At 54.8% G+C, this 23,798-nt stretch overlaps 1 protein-coding gene across 2 annotated transcripts in view; it reads right to left on the bottom strand.

The window, feature by feature from the left end:
* Positions 1–379: 379 nt before the first annotated feature.
* The window catches only part of RNF8 (ring finger protein 8), a 31,590-nt gene continuing 8,171 nt past the window's right edge, over positions 380–23,798 (bottom strand). The window contains exons 4-8 of one of the 2 annotated variants that reach the window (XM_075337910.1): positions 20,806–20,868; positions 15,094–15,180; positions 14,893–15,000; positions 13,507–13,711; positions 380–845 (exon numbers count right to left, since the gene is read on the bottom strand). In XM_075337910.1, the coding sequence (XP_075194025.1) occupies positions 676–845; positions 13,507–13,711; positions 14,893–15,000; positions 15,094–15,180; positions 20,806–20,868 (633 nt within the window). In that variant the 3' untranslated portion in view covers positions 380–675. Of the gene's footprint in view, positions 846–13,499; positions 13,712–14,892; positions 15,001–15,093; positions 15,181–20,805; positions 20,869–23,798 lie in introns of both variants that reach the window. The other variant, XM_075337911.1, reaches the window with a different exon arrangement.

Raw genomic sequence — 23,798 nt, 5'->3', positions numbered from 1 at the left:
GGGGGGGAGGGGACTCGGCAGCAGAGCGCAGGGGGGTGGGGGACCCGGCAGCAGAGCGCAGGGGGGGGTGGGGACCCGGCAGCAGAGCGCAGGGGGGAGGGGACCCGGCAGCAGAGCGCAGGGGGGAGGGGACCCGGCAGCAGAGCGCAGGGGGGAGGGGACCCGGCAGCAGAGCGCAGGGGGGAGGGGACCCGGCAGCAGAGCGCAGGGGGGAGGGGAGGCCACGACAACCCAGTAGAGCAGGGGGGAGGGGAGGCCACGGCAACCCAGTAGAGCAGGGAGGGAGGGGAGGACATGGCGATTCAGCAGAGCGGGGAGAGGGGGAGGACCCAGCAGAGTCTGATGTGGACACAACAACTGAAGACCCCCTACACCGGGCAACTGAAAAAGTGTGATCTTTATATTAACAGAACAAAATGCAGACAATTTACAACTGGACCCGGTCCCGGTCCGATCCTGTACAGAACATAATACAAAATAAATTACCCGCTCTCGTCCGCGCGCTGCACCTAAAGAAACCAACTCTCAGCAAGAGCAGTGAATGGATTTAATGCGCCCCCTCCCCCTCCAATGGCGCCGCTCACATGGTATAAAAAAGGTAGTCGTCATCATCCTCATCATCATCAAACATCTCATCATCAGCGAACAGATCCCCCCCAATCATCACTGTCCAACTCATCCTCCGAGAAGAGGCTGTGGAGCCCCCTCGCTGTCAGACGCGTCCTCATCCACCTCCAGCGCGTCCTCAATGTCCTCAATGCTGGACAGAATGGAGACGTCAGAAGGAAGGGGGCTGCCCTCACTGACGGAGGGGGCCGGGAGGGGGGTGCTGGACTCTGCGAGATCTGCGGAGGAGACAAGAGAGTGGGTTACACAATGCAGAGGTAGGACCCTGCGCCCTGCTCCACTGGCCCCCGCTGCACTGCTGCACCTAGTGCCCCCCACTGCACTGCCACCGCACCTAGTGCCCCCCATTGCACTGCCACCGCACCTAGTGCCCCCCGCTGCACTGCCACCGCACCTAGTGCCCCCCGCTGCACTGCCACCGCACCTAGTGCCCCCCGCTGCACTACCACCGCACCTAGTGCCCCCCGCTGCACTGCCACCGCACCTAGTGCCCCCCGCTGCACTGCCACCGCACCTAGTGCCCCCCGCTGCACTGCCACCGCACCTAGTGCCCCCCGCTGCACTGCCACCGCACCTAGTGTCCCCCGCTGCACTGCCACCGCACCTAGTGTTCCCCAATGCACTGCCACCGCACCTAGTGCCCCCCAATGCACTGCCACCGCACCTAGTGCCCCTCACTGCACTGCCACCGCACCTAGTGCCCCCCACTGCACTGCCACCGCACCGGCACCCCCTGCACATAGTGCCCCCCACTGCACTGCCACCGCACCGGCACCCCCTGCACATAGTGCCCCCCCACTGCACTGCCACCGCACCGGCACCCCCTGCACATAGTGCCCCCCACTGCACTGCCACCGCACCGGCACCCCCTGCACATAGTGCCCCCCACTGCACTGCCACCGCACCGGCACCCCCTGCACATTGTGCCCCCCACTGCACTGCCACCGCACCGGCACCCCCTGCACATAGTGCCCCCCACTGCAATGCTACAGCACCGACACCCCCTGCACCTAGTGCCCCCCATTGCACTGCCACCGCACTGGCACCCCCTGCACATAGTGCCCCCCACTGCACTGCCACCGCACCGGCACCCCCTGCACATTGTGCCCCCCCCCCACTGCACTGCCACCGCACCAGCACCCCCTGCACATTGTGCCCCCCCCACTGCACTGCCACCACACCAGCACCCCCTGCACATAGTGCCCCCCACTGCAATGCTACAGCACCGACACCCCCTGCACCTAGTGCACCCCAGTCAACTACTGCTCCACCGCACTCAGCGCGCCTGCACCACACCCTGCGTTCCCCACATCCCACTCCAGCACACCCCGCTCTTCCACACCCGGCTCCACCGCACTGGCATCCAGCTCTATTGCAGCCAGCACCCTCCGCACTCTGATTCTGCACACACTAACCCGGATCCACCAGCTCTTTCCTCTACCGCCCCCAGCATCCCCTGATCCACCACCCTTGCAGCCAGCTTTTTGCTCCACCGCCCCCTGTTCCACCGCCCCCTGTTCCACCGCCCTGCCGCCAGATCCTTCCTCCATCACCCCTACACCACCCTTCCACACTCTTTTCCACCACATTCAGCTCCACTGCTCCTGCTCCTGTAAAATCCGGAATCCATAACAGTTACACAGTATCCGTGCACTGACCCCGGAGTTCTCCGGGAACTCTGTGTAATCTGGATTTGGCCACCCGGGTAATAAAAAAAAAAAAAAAAAAAGTTAGTAAGGTAGCAAGACAAGCAAATTATACTCACCGCGTCTCCCGCACTGCGGAACAACTTCCAGAGCCGCTCATTAACCTCATACATATTCACTGCTTCCCCCGCCCACTGGCAGTGCCCGTTTCTGATTGGTTGCAGGGTGCAGACTGCCCCCACCGTGTGACAGCGTCTGTGATTGTAGTATAGTGGTGTAAAAATAAATAAATTGGCGTAAGGTCCCCCCATATTATGATACCCAGCACAGATAAAGCCATGGCTACAGGCTGCAGCCCCCAGCCCTGCGCTTATCTTGGCTGTGTATCAAAATAGGAGGAACTGCATACGTTTTTTTATTTTTTTATATCTTTTTTATATTATTTTAATAAATAATTTAAAACCCCCGGCATGTGTTCCCCCCAATTTTGATATCCAGCCATGATAAAGCCGACTTCTGCCAGGAGATGCAAATTTGGTGCAGACATTTCAGCACTAAATTTGCATCTTATTGCAGAAAACCGCACTAACACCATTTTTTTGTACGTTTTTTGCCAAGAGATGCAGATTTGGTGCTGAAATTTATACAGCATATTCCTGCACCAAATCTGCATCTCCTGGTAAAATATCGCAATAATACTGCATGATGTTTTGATGCGTATTTTTGCCAGAAAATGCCGATTTGGTGCAGGAATATGCTGTATAAATTTCAGCACCAAATCTGCATCTATTGGCAAAACACGCACACCAAAAAATGCTTTAGTGCGTTTTTTTGCCAGGAGATGCAGATCTGTGAACTCAGTTCATCTGAGGTGAGGTCATTGAGGTCAGATTACTGCAGTCACAGGTAAAGGGCCATAGGAACTTGCAGCTGTGACTACAAATAAACTGAGTGACGTCACCGCTCAGTCTCTGCCTGAAGCCACAGCGGTCGGTCATGTTCTGTGCCTGCGTGCTGTGACTTCAGTAATGTATTAGAGCCAGAAATACCGTGGGACCTCGTGTGGATTATGTTGGACCTGGGTGTTTGGGGGGGTTAATAAATTGGTGAAAGAGGGTGGGTTTTTTAACTGTACTTCAAATAAAGGATTTTTTTGATTTATTGTGTTTATTTCTTTTCACTTACAGATTAGTAATGGGAGGGGGGGTCTCCTAAATACCTGCCTAGGGCTAAGTAGCAGCTGTGAGCTGTCATTAACTCCTTATATTACCCCAATTGCCACCACAACAGGGCAATCATCAAGAGCCTGGAAACGCAGAGACTGTCACATCTAATGAATGCGATAACCTTGGGCGGCTGCAGGCTGTTATTTTTAGGTTGGGGGATCCAATAACCATGGACCTTCACAGCCTGGAAATACCAGCTCCCAACTGTTGGCTTTATCATGGCTTGTGCATCAAAATTGGGAGGACCACACGTCCGCTTTTTAAAAATTAATTTAAATAAATTATTATTAATAATAATAATAAATAAATTTTAAAAAGCCGCACGCGATTCCTCTTATTTTGACACACAGCCAAGATGAGCACAACTGGGGGCTGCCTCCTGTAGCCGTGGCTTTATCTGTGCTGGTATCATAATATTAGGGAACCCTACGACAATTTATATATTTTTGTATCACTATAGGGACGCAGCCAGCATGTGTGATTGCAATCAGACACGCTTGTAACATGAAGGGGGGGCGCACGGTCTGACTGCAACCAATCACAGACACCAGGACTGCCGGTGGGCGGAGAAAGCAGTGAATATGTATGAGTAATAATGAGCGGCCCCAGGCAGTAGTGTGACAGCCGTGCTGGGGAGACTTGGTACGAATAACGCTTCTGCTCTAATCCCTCTAGCCCTTTCAACCACCATTTTAAAACGCAATATTTGGATCCCTATAGACTATATCTGTGAGGATCGGTGTCTGGGCAGAAGTTTGTGGTTAATTCTGGTCCTGAACAGTTTTTTTTTTTTAAAGAAAAAAATATGGTTGCACCCGCCGATCCCAAATATCTGTGGGAATGCCCATCTCTAGTGACGAGCAAAAGGGTAACAATGTTTTGAACCTTTCAGGCTCTAAATCTCAGAGCCAGCACTCTTGATTAGAGGAAACACCAGTAGTGTCCTTTCCTGGACAGCACGACCCAAAGTGCCAGAGGTTTATCACTAAGCGAACCCCAAAACATGAGGCTTCCTCAGATCCACCACAAAAAGGAAAACTAAATGCTGTGTAGATGTGAGAAGAATCACAGACGAATCAGATCGAGTCTCCACAATACCACATGAAAGGACGGGGACACGAGCTGTGACGCCAAACCATAAGAGCCCCCCCACGGAAGAAGATCGGCCGAATGGTGGATGGAGGACAGCGAACCCGAGGAACGGATGTAAGAGCCAGAAACAAGCGGCACTGGATCCGGAGTGATGGACGCAGCAGTGACCACAGCGGTAATGGCGGGCATGTAACACAGCAACGGTGCAACTGGATGATCGGGGGGCCGAGGGCGGGGCCGGGCAACTGAGGGCGGGACCGGGCAGGTGGGGGAGGGCCGAGAGCGGGGGCGGGTACGAACCATTTCCAACAAGTCACCAGAGAACAACTGAAGCCACCCATCATCAGTGCGACCCCCGCAGACCCCGAAATCAGGAAGTGCAGAAGATGGAAAAAAAAACAGTTCTCATTACACAAAACAAACCTTCACTACTACTCCCAAACAACCACCCCCATCAGCACAACCAGTCACCAGAGATCAGCAGTGACATCACTGAACACCGCCTATCCATCACCAGAGATCAGCGGTGACATCACTGAGAACACCTCCTATCCATCACCAGAGATCAGCAGTGACATCACTGAGAACACCTCCTATCCATCACCAGAGATCAGCGGTGACATCACTGAGAACACCGCCTATCCATCACCAGAGATCAGCAGTGACATCACTGAGAACACCGCCTATCCATCACCAGAGATCAGCAGTGACATCACTGAGAACACCACCTATCCATCACCAGAGATCAGCGGTGACATCACTGAACACCGCCTATCCATCACCAGAGATCAGCAGTGACATCACTGAGAACACCTACTATCCATCACCAGAGATCAGCGGTGACATCACTGAGAACACCACCTATCCATCACCAGAGATCAGCGGTGACATCACTGAGAACACCTCCTATCCATCACCAGAGATCAGCAGTGACATCACTGAGAACACCTCCTATCCATCACCAGAGATCAGCGGTGACATCACTGAGAACACCGCCTATCCATCACCAGAGATCAGCAGTGACATCACTGAGAACACCTCCTATCCATCACCAGAGATCAGCGGTGACATCACTGAGAACACCTCCTATCCATCACCAGAGATCAGCGGTGACATCACTGAGAACACCTCCTATCCATCACCAGAGATCAGCGGTGACATCACTGAGAACACCTCCTATCCATCACCAGAGATCAGCGGTGACATCACTGAGAACACCTCCTATCCATCACCAGAGATCAGCGGTGACATCACTGAGAACACCTCCTATCCATCACCAGAGATCAGCAGTGACATCACTGAGAACACCTCCTATCCATCACCAGAGATCAGCGGTGACATCACTGAGAACACCTCCTATCCATCACCAGAGATCAGCGGTGACATCACTGAGAACACCTCCTATCCATCACCAGAGATCAGCGGTGACATCACTGAGAACACCTCCTATCCATCACCAGAGATCAGCGGTGACATCACTGAGAACACCACCTATCCATCACCAGAGATCAGCGGTGACATCACTGAGAACACCTCCTATCCATCACCAGAGATCAGCGGTGACATCACTGAGAACACCGCCTATCCATCACCAGAGATCAGCGGTGACATCACTGAGAACACCTCCTATCCATCACCAGAGATCAGCGGTGACATCACTGAGAACACCTCCTATCCATCACCAGAGATCAGCAGTGACATCACTGAGAACACCTCCTATCCATCACCAGAGATCAGCAGTGACATCACTGAGAACACCTCCTATCCATCACCAGAGATCAGCAGTGACATCACTGAGAACACCTCCTATCCATCACCAGAGATCAGCAGTGACATCACTGAGAACACCTCCTATCCATCACCAGAGATCAGCGGTGACATCACTGAGAACACCTCCTATCCATCACCAGAGATCAGCGGTGACATCACTGAGAACACCTCCTATCCATCACCAGAGATCAGCGGTGACATCACTGAGAACACCGCCTATCCATCACCAGAGATCAGCAGTGACATCACTGAGAACACCGCCTATCCATCACCAGAGATCAGCGGTGACATTACTGAGAACACCTCCTATCCATCACCAGAGATCAGCGGTGACATCACTGAGAACACCTCCTATCCATCACCAGAGATCAGCGGTGACATCACTGAGAACACCTCCTATCCATCACCAGAGATCAGCGGTGACATCACTGAGAACACCTCCTATCCATCACCAGAGATCAGCGGTGACATCACTGAGAACACCGCCTATCCATCACCAGAGATCAGCGGTGACATCACTGAGAACACCTCCTATCCATCACCAGAGATCAGCGGTGACATCACTGAGAACACCTCCTATCCATCACCAGAGATCAGCGGTGACATTACTGAGAACACCGCCTATCCATCACCAGAGATCAGCAGTGACATCACTGAGAACACCGCCTATCCATCACCAGAGATCAGCGGTGACATTACTGAGAACACCTCCTATCCATCACCAGAGATCAGCGGTGACATCACTGAGAACACCTCCTATCCATCACCAGAGATCAGCAGTGACATCACTGAGAACACCTCCTATCCATCACCAGAGATCAGCAGTGACATCACTGAGAACACCGCCTATCCATCACCAGAGATCAGCAGTGACATCTCTGAGAACACCGCCTATCCATCACCAGAGATCAGCGGTGACATCACTGAGAACACCTCCTATCCATCACCAGAGATCAGCGGTGACATCACTGAGAACACCGCCTATCCATCACCAGAGATCAGCGGTGACATCACTGAGAACACCGCCTATCCATCACCAGAGATCAGCGGTGACATCACTGAGAACACCTCCTATCCATCACCAGAGATCAGCGGTGACATCACTGAGAACACCTCCTATCCATCACCAGAGATCAGCGGTGACATCAGTGAGAACACCACCTATCCATCACCAGAGATCAGCGGTGACATCACTGAGAACACCACCTATCCATCACCAGAGATCAGCGGTGACATCACTGAGAACACCTCCTATCCATCACCAGAAATCAGCAGTGACATCACTGAGAACACCTCCTATCCATCACCAGAGATCAGCGGTGACATCACTGAGAACACCGCCTATCCATCACCAGAGATCAGCAGTGACATCACTGAGAACACCGCCTATCCATCACCAGAGATCAGCGGTGACATCACTGAGGACACCTCCTATCCATCACCAGAGATCAGCAGTGACATCAGTGAGAACACCTCCTATCCATCACCAGAGATCAGCAGTGACATCACTGAGAACACCGCCTATCCATCACCAGAGATCAGCGGTGACATCACTGAGAACACCACCTATCCATCACCAGAGATCAGCGGTGACATCACTGAGAACACCTCCTATCCATCACCAGAGATCAGCGGTGACATCACTGAGAACACCGCCTATCCATCACCAGAGATCAGCGGTGACATCACTGAGAACACCACCTATCCATCACCAGAGATCAGCGGTGACATCACTGAGAACACCTCCTATCCATCACCAGAGAACAGCAGTGACATCACTGAGAACACCTCCTATCCATCACCAGAGATCAGCGGTGACATCACTGAGAACACCACCTATCCATCACCAGAGATCAGCGGTGACATCACTGAGAACACCGCCTATCCATCACCAGAGATCAGCGGTGACATAACTGAGAACACCTCCTATCCATCACCAGAGATCAGCGGTGACATAACTGAGAACACCTCCTATCCATCACCAGAGATCAGCAGTGACATCACTGAGAACACCGCCTATCCATCACCAGAGATCAGCGGTGACATCACTGAGAACACCGCCTATCCATCACCAGAGATCAGCAGTGACATCACTGAGAACACCTCCTATCCATCACCAGAGATCAGCAGTGACATCACTGAGAACACCTCCTATCCATCACCAGATATCAGCGGTGACATCACTGAGAACACCTCCTATCCATCTCCAGAGATCAGCAGTGACATCACTGAGAACGCCACCTATCCATCACCAGAGATCAGCGGTGACATCACTGAGAACACCTCCTATCCATCACCAGAGATCAGCAGTGACATCACTGAGAACACTTTTTATCCATCACCAGAGATCAGCAGTGACATCACTGAGAACACCGCCTAGCCATTACCAGAGATCAGCGGTGACATCACTGAGAACACCTCCTATCCATCACCAGAGATCAGCGGTGACATCACTGAGAAGGCCGCCTATCCATCACCAGAGATCAGCAGTGACATCACTGAGAACACCGCCTATCCATCACCAGAGATCAGCGGTGACATCACTGAGAACACCTCCTATCCATCACCAGAGATCAGCGGTGACATCACTGAGAACACCTCCTATCCATCACCAGAAATCAGCAGTGACATCACTGAGAACACCTCCTATCCATCACCAGAGATCAGCGGTGACATCACTGAGAACACCGCCTATCCATCACCAGAGATCAGCGGTGACATCACTGAGGACACCTCCTATCCATCACCAGAGATCAGCAGTGACATCACTGAGAACACCTCCTATCCATCACCAGAGATCAGCAGTGACATCACTGAGAACACCTCCTATCCATCACCAGAGATCAGCGGTGACATCACTGAGGACACCTCCTATCCATCACCAGAGATCAGCAGTGACATCACTGAGAACACCTCCTATCCATCACCAGAGATCAGCAGTGACATCACTGAGAACACCGCCTAGCCATTACCAGAGATCAGCGGTGACATCACTGAGAACGCCTCCTATCCATCACCAGAGATCAGCGGTGACATCACTGAGAAGGCCGCCTATCCATCACCAGAGATCAGCAGTGACATCACTGAGAACACCGCCTATCCATCACCAGAGATCAGCGGTGACATCACTGAGAACACCTCCTATCCATCACCAGAGATCAGCGGTGACATCACTGAGAACACCTCCTATCCATCACCAGAAATCAGCAGTGACATCACTGAGAACACCTCCTATCCATCACCAGAGATCAGCGGTGACATCACTGAGAACACCGCCTATCCATCACCAGAGATCAGCGGTGACATCACTGAGGACACCTCCTATCCATCACCAGAGATCAGCAGTGACATCACTGAGAACACCTCCTATCCATCACCAGAGATCAGCGGTGACATCACTGAGAACACCTCCTATCCATCACCAGAGATCAGCGGTGACATCACTGAGGACACCTCCTATCCATCACCAGAGATCAGCAGTGACATCACTGAGAACACCTCCTATCCATCACCAGAGATCAGCAGTGACATCACTGAGAACACCGCCTATCCATCACCAGAGATCAGCGGTGACATCACTGAGGACACCTCCTATCCATCACCAGAGATCAGCAGTGACATCACGGAGAACACCTCCTATCCATCACCAGAGATCAGCAGTGACATCACGGAGAACACCTCCTATCCATCACCAGAGATCAGCAGTGACATCACTGAGAACACCTCCTATCCATCACCAGAGATCAGCAGTGACATCAGTGAGAACACCTCCTATCCATCACCAGAGATCAGCAGTGACATCACTGAGAACACCGCCTATCCATCACCAGAGATCAGCGGTGACATCACTGAGGACACCTCCTATCCATCACCAGAGATCAGCGGTGACATCACTGAGAACACCTCCTATCCATCACCAGAGATCAGCAGTGACATCACTGAGAACACCGCCTATCCATCACCAGAGATCAGCGGTGACATCACTGAGAACACCTCCTATCCATCACCAGAGATCAGCAGTGACATCACTGAGAACACCGCCTATCCATCACCTGAGATCAGCGGTGACATCACAGAGAACACCTCCTATCCATCACCAGAGATCAGCGGTGACATCACTGAGAACTCCTCCTATCCATCACCAGAGATCAGCGGTGACATCACTGAGAACACCGCCTATCCATCACCAGAAATCAGCAGTGACATCACTGAGAACACCTCCTATCCATCACCAGAGATCAGCGGTGACATCACTGAGAACTCCTCCTATCCATCACCAGAGATCAGCGGTGACATCACTGAGAACACCGCCTATCCATCACCAGAGATCAGCGGTGACATCACAGAGAACACCTCCTATCCATCACCAGAGATCAGCGGTGACATCACTGAGAACTCCTCCTATCCATCACCAGAGATCAGCGGTGACATCACTGAGAACACCTCCTATCCATCACCAGAGATCAGCGGTGACATCACTGAGAAAACCTCCTATCCATCACCAGAGATCAGCGGTGACATCACTGAGAACACCGCCTATCCATCACCAGAGATCAGCAGTGACATCACTGAGACCACCTCCTATCCATCACCAGAGATCAGCGGTGACATCACTGAGACCACCTCCTATCCATCACCAGAGATCAGCGGTGACATCACTGAGAACACCGCCTATCCATCACCAGAGATCAGCGGTGACATCACTGAGAACACCGCCTATCCATCACCAGAGATCAGCGGTGACATCACTGAGAACACCTCCTATCCATAACCAGAGATCAGAGGTGACATCACTGAGAACACCTCCTATCCATCACCAGAGATCAGCGGTGACATCACTGAGAACACCGCCTATCCATCACCAGAGATCAGCGGTGACATCACTGAGAACACCGCCTATCCATCACCAGAGATCAGCGGTGACATCACTGAGAACACCGCCTATCCATCACCAGAGATCAGCGGTGACATCACTGAGAACACCGCCTATCCATCACCAGAGATCAGCGGTGACATCACTGAGAACACCTCCTATCCATCACCAGAGATCAGCGGTGACATCACTGAGAACACCTCCTATCCATCACCAGAGATCAGCGGTGACATCACTGAGAACGCCTCCTATCCATCACCAGAGATCAGCGGTGACATCACTGAGAACGCCTCCTATCCATCACCAGAGATCAGCGGTGACATCACTGAGAACACCTCCTATCCATCACCAGAGATTAGCAGTGACATCACTGAGAACACCTCCTATCCATCACCAGAGATCAGCGGTGACATCACTGAGAACACCTCCTATCCATCACCAGAGATCAGCGGTGACATCACTGAGAACACCTCCTATCCATCACCAGAGATCAGCGGTGACATCACTGAGAACACCTCCTATCCATCACCAGAGATCAGCGGTGACATCACTGAGAACACCTCCTATCCATCACCAGAGATCAGCGGTGACATCACTGAGAACACCTCCTATCCATCACCAGAGATCAGCGGTGACATCACTGAGAACACCTCCTATCCATCACCAGAGATCAGCGGTGACATCACTGAGAACACCTCCTATCCATCACCAGAGATCAGCGGTGACATCACTGAGAACACCTCCTATCCATCACCAGAGATCAGCGGTGACATCACTGAGAACACCTCCTATCCATCACCAGAGATCAGCGGTGACATCACTGAGAACACCTCCTATCCACCACCAGAGATCAGCGGTGACATCACTGAGAACACCTCCTATCCATCACCAGAGATCAGCGGTGACATCACTGAGAACACCTCCTATCCATCACCAGAGATCAGCGGTGACATCACTGAGAACACCTCCTATCCATCACCAGAGATTAGCAGTGACATCACTGAGAACACCGCCTATCCATCACCAGAGATCAGCGGTGACATCACTGAGAACACCTCCTATCCATCACCAGAGATCAGCAGTGACATCACTGAGAACACCACCTATCCATCACCAGAGATCAGCAGTGACATCACTGAGAACACCTCCTATCCATCACCAGAGATCAGCGGTGACATCACTGAGAACACCTCCTATCCATCACCAGAGATCAGCAGTGACATCACTGAGAACACCTCCTATCCATCACCAGAAATCAGCAGTGACATCACTGAGAACACCTCCTATCCATCACCAGAGATCAGCGGTGACATCACTGAGAACACCTCCTATCCATCACCAGAGATCAGCAGTGACATCACTGAGACCACCTCCTATCCATCACCAGAGATCAGCGGTGACATCACTGAGAACACCTCCTATCCATCACCAGAGATCAGCGGTGACATCACTGAGAACACCTCCTATCCATCACCAGAGATCAGCGGTGACATCACTGAGACCACCTCCTATCCATCACCAGAGATCAGCAGTGACATCACTGAGAACACCTCCTATCCATCACCAGAGATCAGCGGTGACATCACTGAGAACACCTCCTATCCATCACCAGAGATCAGCAGTGACATCACTGAGAACACCTCCTATCCATCACCAGAGATCAGCGGTGACATCACTGAGAACACCGCCTATCCATCACCAGAGATCAGCGGTGAAATCACTGAGAACACCTCCTATCCATCACCAGAGATCAGCAGTGACATCACTGAGAACACCTCCTATCCATCACCAGAGATCAGCAGTGACATCACTGAGAACACCTCCTATCCATCACCAGAGATCAGCGGTGATATCACTGAGAACACCTCCTATCCATCACCAGAGATCAGCAGTGACATCACTGAGAACACCTCCTATCCATCACCAGAGATCAGCAGTGACATCACTGAGAACACCGCCTATCCATCACCAGAGATCAGCAGTGACATCACTGAGAACACCTCCTATCCATCACCAGAGATCACCGGTGACATCACTGAGAACACTTTTTATCCATCACCAGAGATCAGCAGTGACATCACTGAGAACACCTCCTATCCATCACCAGAGATCAGCGGTGACATCACTGAGAACACCACCTATCCATCACCAGAGATCAGCGGTGACATCACTGAGAACACCTCCTATCCATCACCAGAGATCAGCGGTTCGTGGTCTGCTTTCTCTAGATGTCAGTAACCGGCCGCTGTGGTTGGGGTCACCCACCTCTCACCTTTGCGCTCTAGGAGGAGGGCCAGTCGGTGATCTTTCATTTCGGGGCTCAGCTTGTCCACCATGCGGCTGATACAATTGTCCAGGACGAGGGAGCGTGTTTGGGACGTTATCTGCTGCCGGCAGATGGGACATTCTTCCTTCCGACTTCTCCATGACTGGATGCAATATGCGCAGAAGCTGTGGGCGCAGTTCAGGGTGACCGCCTATGGGGGGCAGTAAACACGGGGTAATGCACGTCACATCTGCGGACATTGGGAATGACATTACAGCCCAATCACTAGGACGTCTCCTGGAGTGAAGCTTCAGGATCGAGCATTGGATGAGTCCCACTGATTGGCCTGTAATATACAGGATATCACAGAAGTGAGTACACCCCTGACATGTGTGAATATTTTCTTATACCTTCTCCTGGGACATTGCTGCAGGTCTGATTGTGATACAATGTGCAGTGTCAGTGCGCAGCTTGTATACAATGTGCAGTGTCAGTGCGCAGCTTGTATACAATGTGCAGTGTCAGTGCGCAGCTTGTATACAATGTGCAGTGTCAGTGCGCAGCTTGTATACAATGTGCAGTGTCAGTGCGCAGCTTGTATACAATGTGCAGTGTCAGTGCGCAGCTTGTATACAATGTGCAGTGTCAGTGCGCAGCTTGTATACAATGTGCAGTGTCAGTGCGCAGCTTGTATACAATGTGCAGTGTCAGTGCAGTGGCTTGTATACAATGTGCAGTGTCAGTGCGCAGCTTGTATACAATGTGCAGTGTCAGTGCCCAGCTTGTATAACAGTGTAAATAACTCATCACAGACATTAATATGTAAACTGCTGGCAACAAAAGTGAGTACACCCCTAAGTGAAAATGGCCAAACTGCCCCCAATTAGCCATCTTCCCTCTTCTGTTTCATGTGACTCTTTAATGTCACAAGGTCTCCGGAGTGACTGAAGCAGCAGGTGTGTTACATTCGGTGTTCTCGCTCACATGCTGTCACACTGACACTGCACATTGTGTACAAGCTGCGCACTGACTCTGCACATTGTGTACAAGCTGCGCACCGACTCTGCACATTGTGTACAAGCTGCGCACCGACACTGCACATTGCATACAAGCTGCACACCGACACTGCACATTGTATACAAGCGGCGCACTGACACTGTACATTGCATACAAGCTGCACACTGACACTGCACATTGCATACAAGCTGCACACTGACACTGCACATTGTATACAAGCTGCACACTGACACTGCACACTGTATACAAGCTGCACACTGACACTGCACATTGTGCAAGATATAATAAAATATTTACAAAAATGTAAGGGGTGTACTCACTTCTGTGATATACTGTAGCACCCCCCTCCCCCGGGTGGCGGTGCCGGCCCCTCACCTCTATGAAGGGCTCGGAGCAGATGATGCACTGCAGCTCGTTGTCCAGGACGTCGTTCACGTGGTACAGAACCTCCTCCTTCCGCGCCTCCATCCTTTCCATCTCCTCCTGCAAAAAACAGAAAAATCACAATGTGAGGACTACAACTCCCAGCAGAACTGGACAGACCCCGCCCGTGTGTCAGGGATGTGGAGGACGCACCTTGATTTCCTGCTCTTTATTCTTAGCTTGAATTATCCGCTCCAAGTCTTGGTGAGAACAACTCAAATCCTCCAGGAGCCGCGAATACTGGGGAGACCGAGGAAACCGCGGTAAATCCCCCCAAAATCCCACTGACGGGAAAATAACTATAAAACCCCCCTCATACAGTGTCACTATAGATCCCCCTCCATTATCAGCCCCCCTGATGCAGTGTCACTATAGAGCCCCCCTCCCCCCTCCATTACCAGCCCCCCTCATACAGTATCACTATAGAGCCCCCTCCCCCCTCCATTACCAGCCCCCCTCATACAGTATCACTATAGAGCCCCCTCCCCCCTCCATTACCAGCACTACTCATACAGTATCACTAGAGAGCCCCCTCCCCCCTCCATTACCAGCCCCCCTCATACAGTATCACTATAGAGCCCCCTCCCCCCTTCCATTATCAGCCCCCCTCATACAGTATCACTATAGAGCCCCCTCCCCCCCTCCATTACCAGCCCCCTCATACAGTATCACTATAGAGCCCCCTCCCCCCTCCATTACCAGCCCCCCTCATACAGTGTCACTATAGAGCCCCCTCCCCCTCCATTACCAGCCCCCCTCATACAGTATCACTATAGAGCCCCCTCTATTACCAGCCCCCCCTCATACAGTATCACTACAGAGACCCCTCCCCCCCTCCATTACCAGCCCCCCTCATACAGTGTCACTATAGATCCCCCTCCATTACCAGCCCCCCTCATACAGTATCACTATAGAGCCCCCTCCCCCCCTCCATTACCAGCCCCCCTCATACAGTGTCACTATAGATCCCCCTCCCCCCCTCCATTACCAGCCCCCCTCATACAGTGTCACTATAGATCCCCCTCCATTACCAGCCCCCCTCATACAGTATCACTATAGAGCCCTCTCCCCCCCTCCATTACCAGCCCCCCTCATACAGTGTCACTATAGAGCCCCCTCCCCCCTCCATTACCAGCCCCCTCATACAGTATCACTATAGAGCCCCCTCCCCCCCTCCATTACCAGCCCCCCTCATACAGTGTCACTATAGATCCCCCTCCATTACCAGCCCCCCTCATACAGTATCACTATAGAGCCCCCTCCCCCCCTCCATTACCAGCCCCCCTCATACAGTATCACTATAGAGCCCCCTCCCCCCTCCATTACCAGCCCCCCCTCATACAGTATCACTATAGAGCCCCCCTCTCCCTTCCATTACCAGCCCCCCTCATACAGTATCACTATAGAGCCCCCTCCCCCCTCCATTACCAGCCCCCCTCATACAGTATCACTATAAAGCCCCCTCTCCCTTCCATTATCAGCCCCCCTCGTACAGTATCACTATAGAGCCCCCTCCCCCCCTCCATTACCAGCCCCCCTCATACAGTGTCACTTTAGAGCCCCCTCCCCCCCTCCATTACCAACCCCCCTCATACAGTATCACTACAGAGACCCCTCCATTACCAGCCCCCCTCATACAGTATCACTATAGAGCCCCCTCCCCCCCTCCATTACCAGCCCCCCTCATACAGTATCACTATAGAGCCCCCTCCCCCCTCCATTACCAGCCCCCCTCATGCAGTGTCACTATAGAGCCCCCTCCCCCCTCCATTACCAGCCCCCCTCATACAGTATCACTATAGAGCCCCCTCATACAGAATCACTATAGAGCCCCCTCAACCCCTCCATTACCAGCCCCCCTCATACAGTGTCACTATAGAGCCCCCTCCCCCCATCCATTACCAGCCCCCCTCATACAGTGTCACTATAGAGCCCCCTCCCCCCCCTCCATTACCAGCCCCCCTCATACAGTATCACTATAGAGCCCCCTCCCCCCTTCCATTATCAGCCCCCCTCATACAGTATCACTATAGAGCCCCCTCCCCCCCTCCATTACCAGCCCCCCCATACAGTATCACTATAGAGCCCCCTCCCCCCTCCATTACCAGCCCCCCCATACAGTATCACTATAGAGCCCCCTCCCCCCTCCATTACCAGCCCCCCTCATACAGTGTCACTATAGAGCCCCCTCCCCCCTCCATTACCAACCCCCCTCATACATTATCACTATAGAGCCCCCTCCCCCCTCTATTACCAGCCCCCCCCCTCATACAGTATCACTACAGAGACCCCTCCATTACCAGCCCCCCTCATACAGTATCACTATAGAGCCCCCTCCCCCCCTCCATTACCAGCCCCCCTCATACAGTATCACTATAGAGCCCCCTCCCCCCCTCCATTACCAGCCCCCCTCATACAGTATCACTATAGAGCCCCCTCCCCCCCTCCATTACCAGCCTACCTCATACAGTATCACTATAGAGCCCCCCTCCATTACCAGCCCCCCTCATACAGTATCACTATAGAGCCCCCTCCCCCCTCCATTACCAGCCCCCCACATACAGTATCACTACAGAGACCCCTCCATTACCAGCCCCCTCATACAGTATCACTATAGAGCCCCCTCCCCCTCCATTACCAGCCCCCCTCATACAGTGTCACTATAGAGGCCCCTCCCCCCTCCATTACCAGCCCCCCTCATACAGTGTCACTATAGAGCCCCCCTTCATTACCAGCCCCCCTCATACAGTGTCACTATAGAGCCCCCTCCCCCCCCTCCATTACCAGCCCTCCTCATACAGTGTCACTATAGAGACCCCTCCCCCTCCATTACCAGCCCCCCCTCATACAGTATCACTAGAGCCCCCCCCCTTTACCAGCCCCCCTCATACAGTATCACTATAGAGCCCCCTCCCCCCCTCCATTACCAGCCCCCCTCATACAGTATCACTATAGAGCCCCCTCCCCCCTCCATTACCAGCCCCCCTCATACAGGGTCACTATAGAGCCCCCTCCCCCCCTCCATTACCAGCCCCCCTCATACAGGGTCACTATAGAGCCCCCTCCCCCCCTCCATTACCAGCCCCCCTCATACAGTATCGCTATAGAGCCCCCTCCCCCCCTCCTTTACCAGCCCCCCTCATACAGTATCACTATAGAGCCCCCTCCCCCCTCCTTTACCAGCCCCCCTCATACAGTATCACTATAGAGCCCCCTCCCCCCCTCCTTTACCAGCCCCCCTCATACAGTGTCACTATAGAGCCACCTCCCCCCTCCATTACCAGCCCCCCTCATACAGTATCACTATAGAGCCCCCCTCCATTACCAGCCCTCCTCATACAGTGTCACTATAGAGCCCCCCTCCATTACCAGCTCCCCTCATACAGTATCACTATAGAGCCCCCTCCCCCCCTCCATTACCAGCCCCCCTCATACAGTATCACTATAGAGCCCCCTCCCCCCTCCATTACCAGCCCCCCTCATACAGTATCACTATAGAGCATCCTCCCCCCCTCCATTACCAGCCCCCCTCATACAGTATCACTATAGAGCCCCCTCCTCCCTCCATTACCAGCCCCCCCATACAGAATCACTATAGAGCCCCCTCCCCCCCTCCATTATCAGCCCCCCTCATACATTATCACTATAGAGCCCCCTCCCCCCCTCCATTATCAGCCCCCCTCATACAGTGTCACTATAGAGCCCCCTCCCCCCCTCCATTACCAGCCCTCCTCATACAGTATCACTATAGAGCCCCCTCCCCCCCTCCATTACCAGCCCCCCTCATACAGTATCACTATAGAGCCCCCTCCCCCCCTCCATTACCAGCCCTCCTCATACAGTATCACTATAGAGCCCCCTCCCCCCCTCCATTACCAGCCCCCCTCATACAGTATCACTATAGAGCCCCCTCCCCCCCTCCATTACCAGCCCCCCTCATACAGTATCACTATAGAGCCCCCTCCCCCCCTCCATTACCAGTCCCCCTAATACAGTATCACTATAGAGCCACCTCCATTACCAGCCCCCCTCATACAGTATCACTATAGAGACCCCTCCATTACCAGCCCCCCTCATACAGTATCACTATAGAGCATCCTCCCCCCCTCCATTACCAGCCCCCCTCATACAGTATCACTATAGAGCCCCCTCCTCCCTCCATTACCAGCCCCCCCATACAGAATCACTATAGAGCCCCCTCCCCCCCTCCATTATCAGCCCCCCCTCATACATTATCACTATAGAGCCCCCTCCCCCCTCCATTATCAGCCCCCCTCATACAGTGTCACTATAGAGCCCCCTCCCCCCCTCCATTACCAGCCCTCCTCATACAGTATCACTATAGAGCCCCCTCCCCCCTCCATTACCAGCCCCCCTCATACAGTATCACTATAGAGCCCCCTCCCCCCCTCCATTACCAGCCCCCCTCCTACAGTATCACTATAGAGCCCCCTCCCCCCCTCCATTACCAGCCCCCCTAATACAGTATCACTATAAAGCCCCCTCCATTAACAGCCCCCCTCATACAGTATCACTATAGAGACCCCTCCATTACCAGCCCCCCTCATACAGTATCACTATAGAGCCCCCCTCCATTACCAGCCCCCCTCATACAGTGTCACTATAGAGGCCCCCTCCATTACCAGCCCCCCTCATACAGTGTCACTATAGAGGCCCCCTCCATTACCAGCCCCCCCTCATACAGTATCACTATAGAGCCCCCCTCCATTACCAGCCCCCCTCATACAGTATCACTATAGAGGCCCACTCCATTACCAGCCCCCCTCATACAGTATCACTATAGAGCCCCCTCCTCCTCCATTACCAGCCCCCCCTCATACAGTATCACTATAGAGCCCCCTCCCCCCTCCATTACCAGCCCCCCTCATACAGTATCACTATAGAGCCCCCCTCCATTACCAGCCCCACTCATACAGTATCACTATAGAGCCCCCCTCCATTACCAGCCCCCCTCATACAGTATCACTATAGAGCCCCCCTCCATTACCAGCCCCCCTCATACAGTGTCACTATAGAGGCCCACTCCATTACCAGCCCCCCTCATACAGTATCACTATAGAGCCCCCCTCCATTACCAGCCCCCCCCTCCATTACCAGCCCTCCTCATACAGTGTCACTATAGAGACCCCTCCATTACCAGCCCTCCTCATACAGTATCACTATAGAGACCCCTCCCCCCCCTCCATTACCAGCCCTCCTCATACAGTATCACTATAGAGACCCCTCCCCCCCTCCATTACCAGCCCTCCTCATACAGTATCACTATAGAGCCCCCCTCCATTACCAGCCCCCCTCATACAGTGTCACTATAGAGGCCCCCTCCATTACCAGCCCCCCTCATACAGTATCACTATAGAGCCCCCCTCCATTACCAGCCCCCCTCATACAGTGTCACTATAGAGGCCCACTCCATTACCAGCCCCCCTCATACAGTATCACTATAGAGACCCCTCCCCCCCCTCCATTACCAGCCCTCCTCATACAGTATCACTATAGAGACCCCTCCCCCCCCTCCATTACCAGCCCCCCTCATACAGTATCACTATAGAGACCCCTCCCCCCCCTCCATTACCAGCCCCCCTCATACAGTATCACTATAGAGACCCCTCCCCCCCCCTCCATTACCAGCCCTCCTCATACAGTATCACTATAGAGACCCCTCCTCCCTCTATAAAAAAATTCCCATTTGTAATGTAAGACCCAAGGACAATTAACCCATAATGTGCAGGATGTAAAACGTCCTCGTAATTCCACATTCTGAGCTGTGAGATCGTAACCGCGGGGTCCACAGATTCCCCCCATACTCGCCATCATTCATCCGGGGGTCTCACAGCCATACGTCACCTCTGCCAGGGTCTGTGCCAGCGGCTCCGTCACACGCTCCTCTGCCGACAGCGATGACGCCCCCTGTGGTCAGAAGGAGAAAGTCTCTGAATGACACCGGAGAAACCCCAACCCCACAGCTCTGTCGGTCACATGGCGGAGCGACCCCCCTAACCCTCTGCACCGCCGGGGGGGCCGTGTGTGAGCAAACAAGAGGCACAGATCCACGTGGATAGACTCAGGTGTGACCGGGGGTGACACCGGCCGTACCATTACATGTGTAGGGTCAGGTATGACCTTATACCTCGCCTCCTCGCTCGCCCCTCATACCTCGACTCCTCGCTCGCCCCTCATAGCTCGCCTGCTCGCCCCTCCTACCTCGCTCCCCATACCTCGCTCGCCCCTCATACCTCGCCTCCTCGCTCGCCCTCATAGCTCGCCTGCTCGCTCGCCCTCATAGCTCGCCTGCTCGCTCGCCCCTCATAGCTCGCCTGCTCGCTCGCCCCTCATAGCTCGCCTCCTCGCTCGCCCCTCATAGCTCGCCTCCTCGCTCGCCCCTCATACCTCGCCTCCTCGCTCGCCCCTCATACCTCGCCTCCTCGCTCGCCCCTCATGCCTCGACTCCTCGCTCGCCCCTCATGCCTCGCCTCCTCGCTCGCCCCTCATGCCTCGCCTGCTCGCTCGCCCCTCATAGCTCGCCTGCCCCTCATAGCTCGCCTCCTCGCTCGCCCTCATAGCTCGCCTGCTCGCTCGCCCCTCATAGCTCGCCTGCTCGCTCGCCCCTCATAGCTCGCCTGCTCGCTCGCCCCTCATAGCTCGCCTCCTCGCTCGCCCCTCATACCTCGCCTCCTCGCTCGCCCCTCATACCTCGCCTCCTCGCTCGCCCCTCATACCTCGACTCCTCGCTCGCCCCTCATACCTCGACTCCTCGCTCGCCCCTCATGCCTCGCCTCCTCGCTCGCCCCTCATGCCTCGCCTGCTCGCTCGCCCCTCATAGCTCGCCTGCCCCTCATAGCTCGCCTGCTCGCTCGCCCCTCATACCTCGCCTCCTCGCTCGCCCCCTCATGCCTCGCCTCCTCGCTCGCCCCTCATGCCTCGCCTGCTCGCTCGCCCCTCATGCCTCGCCTGCTCGCTCGCCCCTCATAGCTCGCCTGCTCGCTCGCCCCTCATACCTCGCCTCCTCGCTCGCCCCTCATACCTCGCCTCCTCGCCCCTCATACCTCGCCTCCTCGCTCCCCATACCTCGCCTCCTCGCCCCCATACCTCGCCCCTCATACCTCGCCTCCTCATACCTCGCCTCCTCGCTCCCCATACCTCGCCTCATACCTCGCCTCCTCGCCCCTCATACCTCGCCTCATACCTCGCCTCCTCGCCCCTCATACCTCGCCTCCTCATACCTCGCCTCCTCATACCTCGCCTCCTCGCTCCTCATACCTCGCCTCCTCATACCTCGCCTCCTCGCTCCCCATACCTCGCCTCCTCGCTCCCCATACCTCGCCTCCTCGCTCCCCATACCTCGCCTCCTCGCTCCCCATACCTCGCCTCCTCATACCTCGCTTCCTCATACCTCGCCTCCTTGCTCCTCATACCTCGCTCGCCCCTCATACCTCGCTCGCCCCTCATACCTCGCTCGCCCCTCATACCTCGCTCGCCCCTCATACCTCGCCTCCTCGCTCGCTCCTCATACCTCACCTCCTCGCTCGCTCCCCATACCTCGCTCCCCATACCTCGCCTCCTCGCATCCCCATACCTCGCCTCCTCGCTCCTCATACCTCGCCTCCTCGCATCCCCATACCTCGCCTCCTCGCCCCTCATACCTCGCCTCCTCATACCTCGCCTCCTCATACCTCGCCTCCTCATACCTCGCCTCCTCATACCTCGCCTCACACCTTGCCCCTCATACCTCGCCTCACACCTTGCCCCTCATACCTCGCCTCCTCGCCCCCCATACCTCGCCTCCTCGCTCCCCATACCTCGCCTCCTCGCTCCCCATACCTCGCCTCCTCGCTCCCCATACCTCGCCACCTCGCTCGCCCCTCATACCTCACCTCGCTCCTCATACCTCACCTCCTCGCTCACTCCTCATACCTCGCTCGCCCCTCATACCTCACCTCCTCGCTCACCCCTCATACCTCACCTCCTCGCCCCTCATACCTAGCTCCCCATACCTCGCCTCCTCGCTCCCCATACCTCGCCTCCTCGCTCCCCATACCTCGCCTCCTCGCTCCCCATACCACGCCTCCTCGCTCCCCATACCACGCCTCCTCGCTCCCCATACCTCGCCTCCTCGCATCCCCATACCTCGCCTCCTCGCATCCCCATACCTCGAATCCCCATACCTCGCCTCCTCGCATCCCCATACCTCGCCTCCTCATACCTCGCCTCCTCGCATCCCCATACCTCGCCTCCTCGCATCCCCATACCTCGCCTCCTCGCATCCCCATACCTCGCCTCCTCATACCTCGCATCCCCATACCTCGCCTCCTCGCTCCCCATACCTCGCCTCCTCGCTCCCCATACCTCGCCTCCTCATACCTCGCCTCCCCATACCTCGCTTCCTTGCCTGCCCCTCATACCTTGCCTCCTCGCTCCCCATACCTCGCCTCCTCGCTCCCCATACCTCGCCTCCTCGCTCCCCATACCTCGCCTCCTCATACCTCGCCTCCTTGTCTGCCCCTCATACCTCGCCTCCTCGCTCCCCATACCTCGCCTCCTCGCTCCCCATACCTCGCCTCCTCGCTCCCCATACCTCGCCTCCTCGCTCCCCATACCTCGCCTCCTCGCTCCCCATACCTCGCCTCCTCGCTCCCCATACCTCGCCTCCTCGCTCCCCATACCTCGCCTCCTCGCTCCCCATACCTCGACTCCTCGCTCCCCATACCTCGCCTCTTCGCTCCCCATACCTCGCCTCCTCGCTCCCCATACCTCGCCTCCTCGCTCCCCATACCTCGCCTCCTCGCTCCCCATACCTCACCTGCTCGCTCCCCATACCTCGCCTGCTCGCTCCCCATACC

The sequence above is a fragment of the Anomaloglossus baeobatrachus genome, chromosome 3, assembly GCF_048569485.1.
Source record: "Anomaloglossus baeobatrachus isolate aAnoBae1 chromosome 3, aAnoBae1.hap1, whole genome shotgun sequence".
In the NCBI taxonomy this organism is placed as follows: Eukaryota; Metazoa; Chordata; class Amphibia; order Anura; family Aromobatidae; genus Anomaloglossus; species Anomaloglossus baeobatrachus.
Note: the sequence above shows the minus strand (reverse complement) of the source record. Positions and strands in the feature narration are given on the sequence as shown.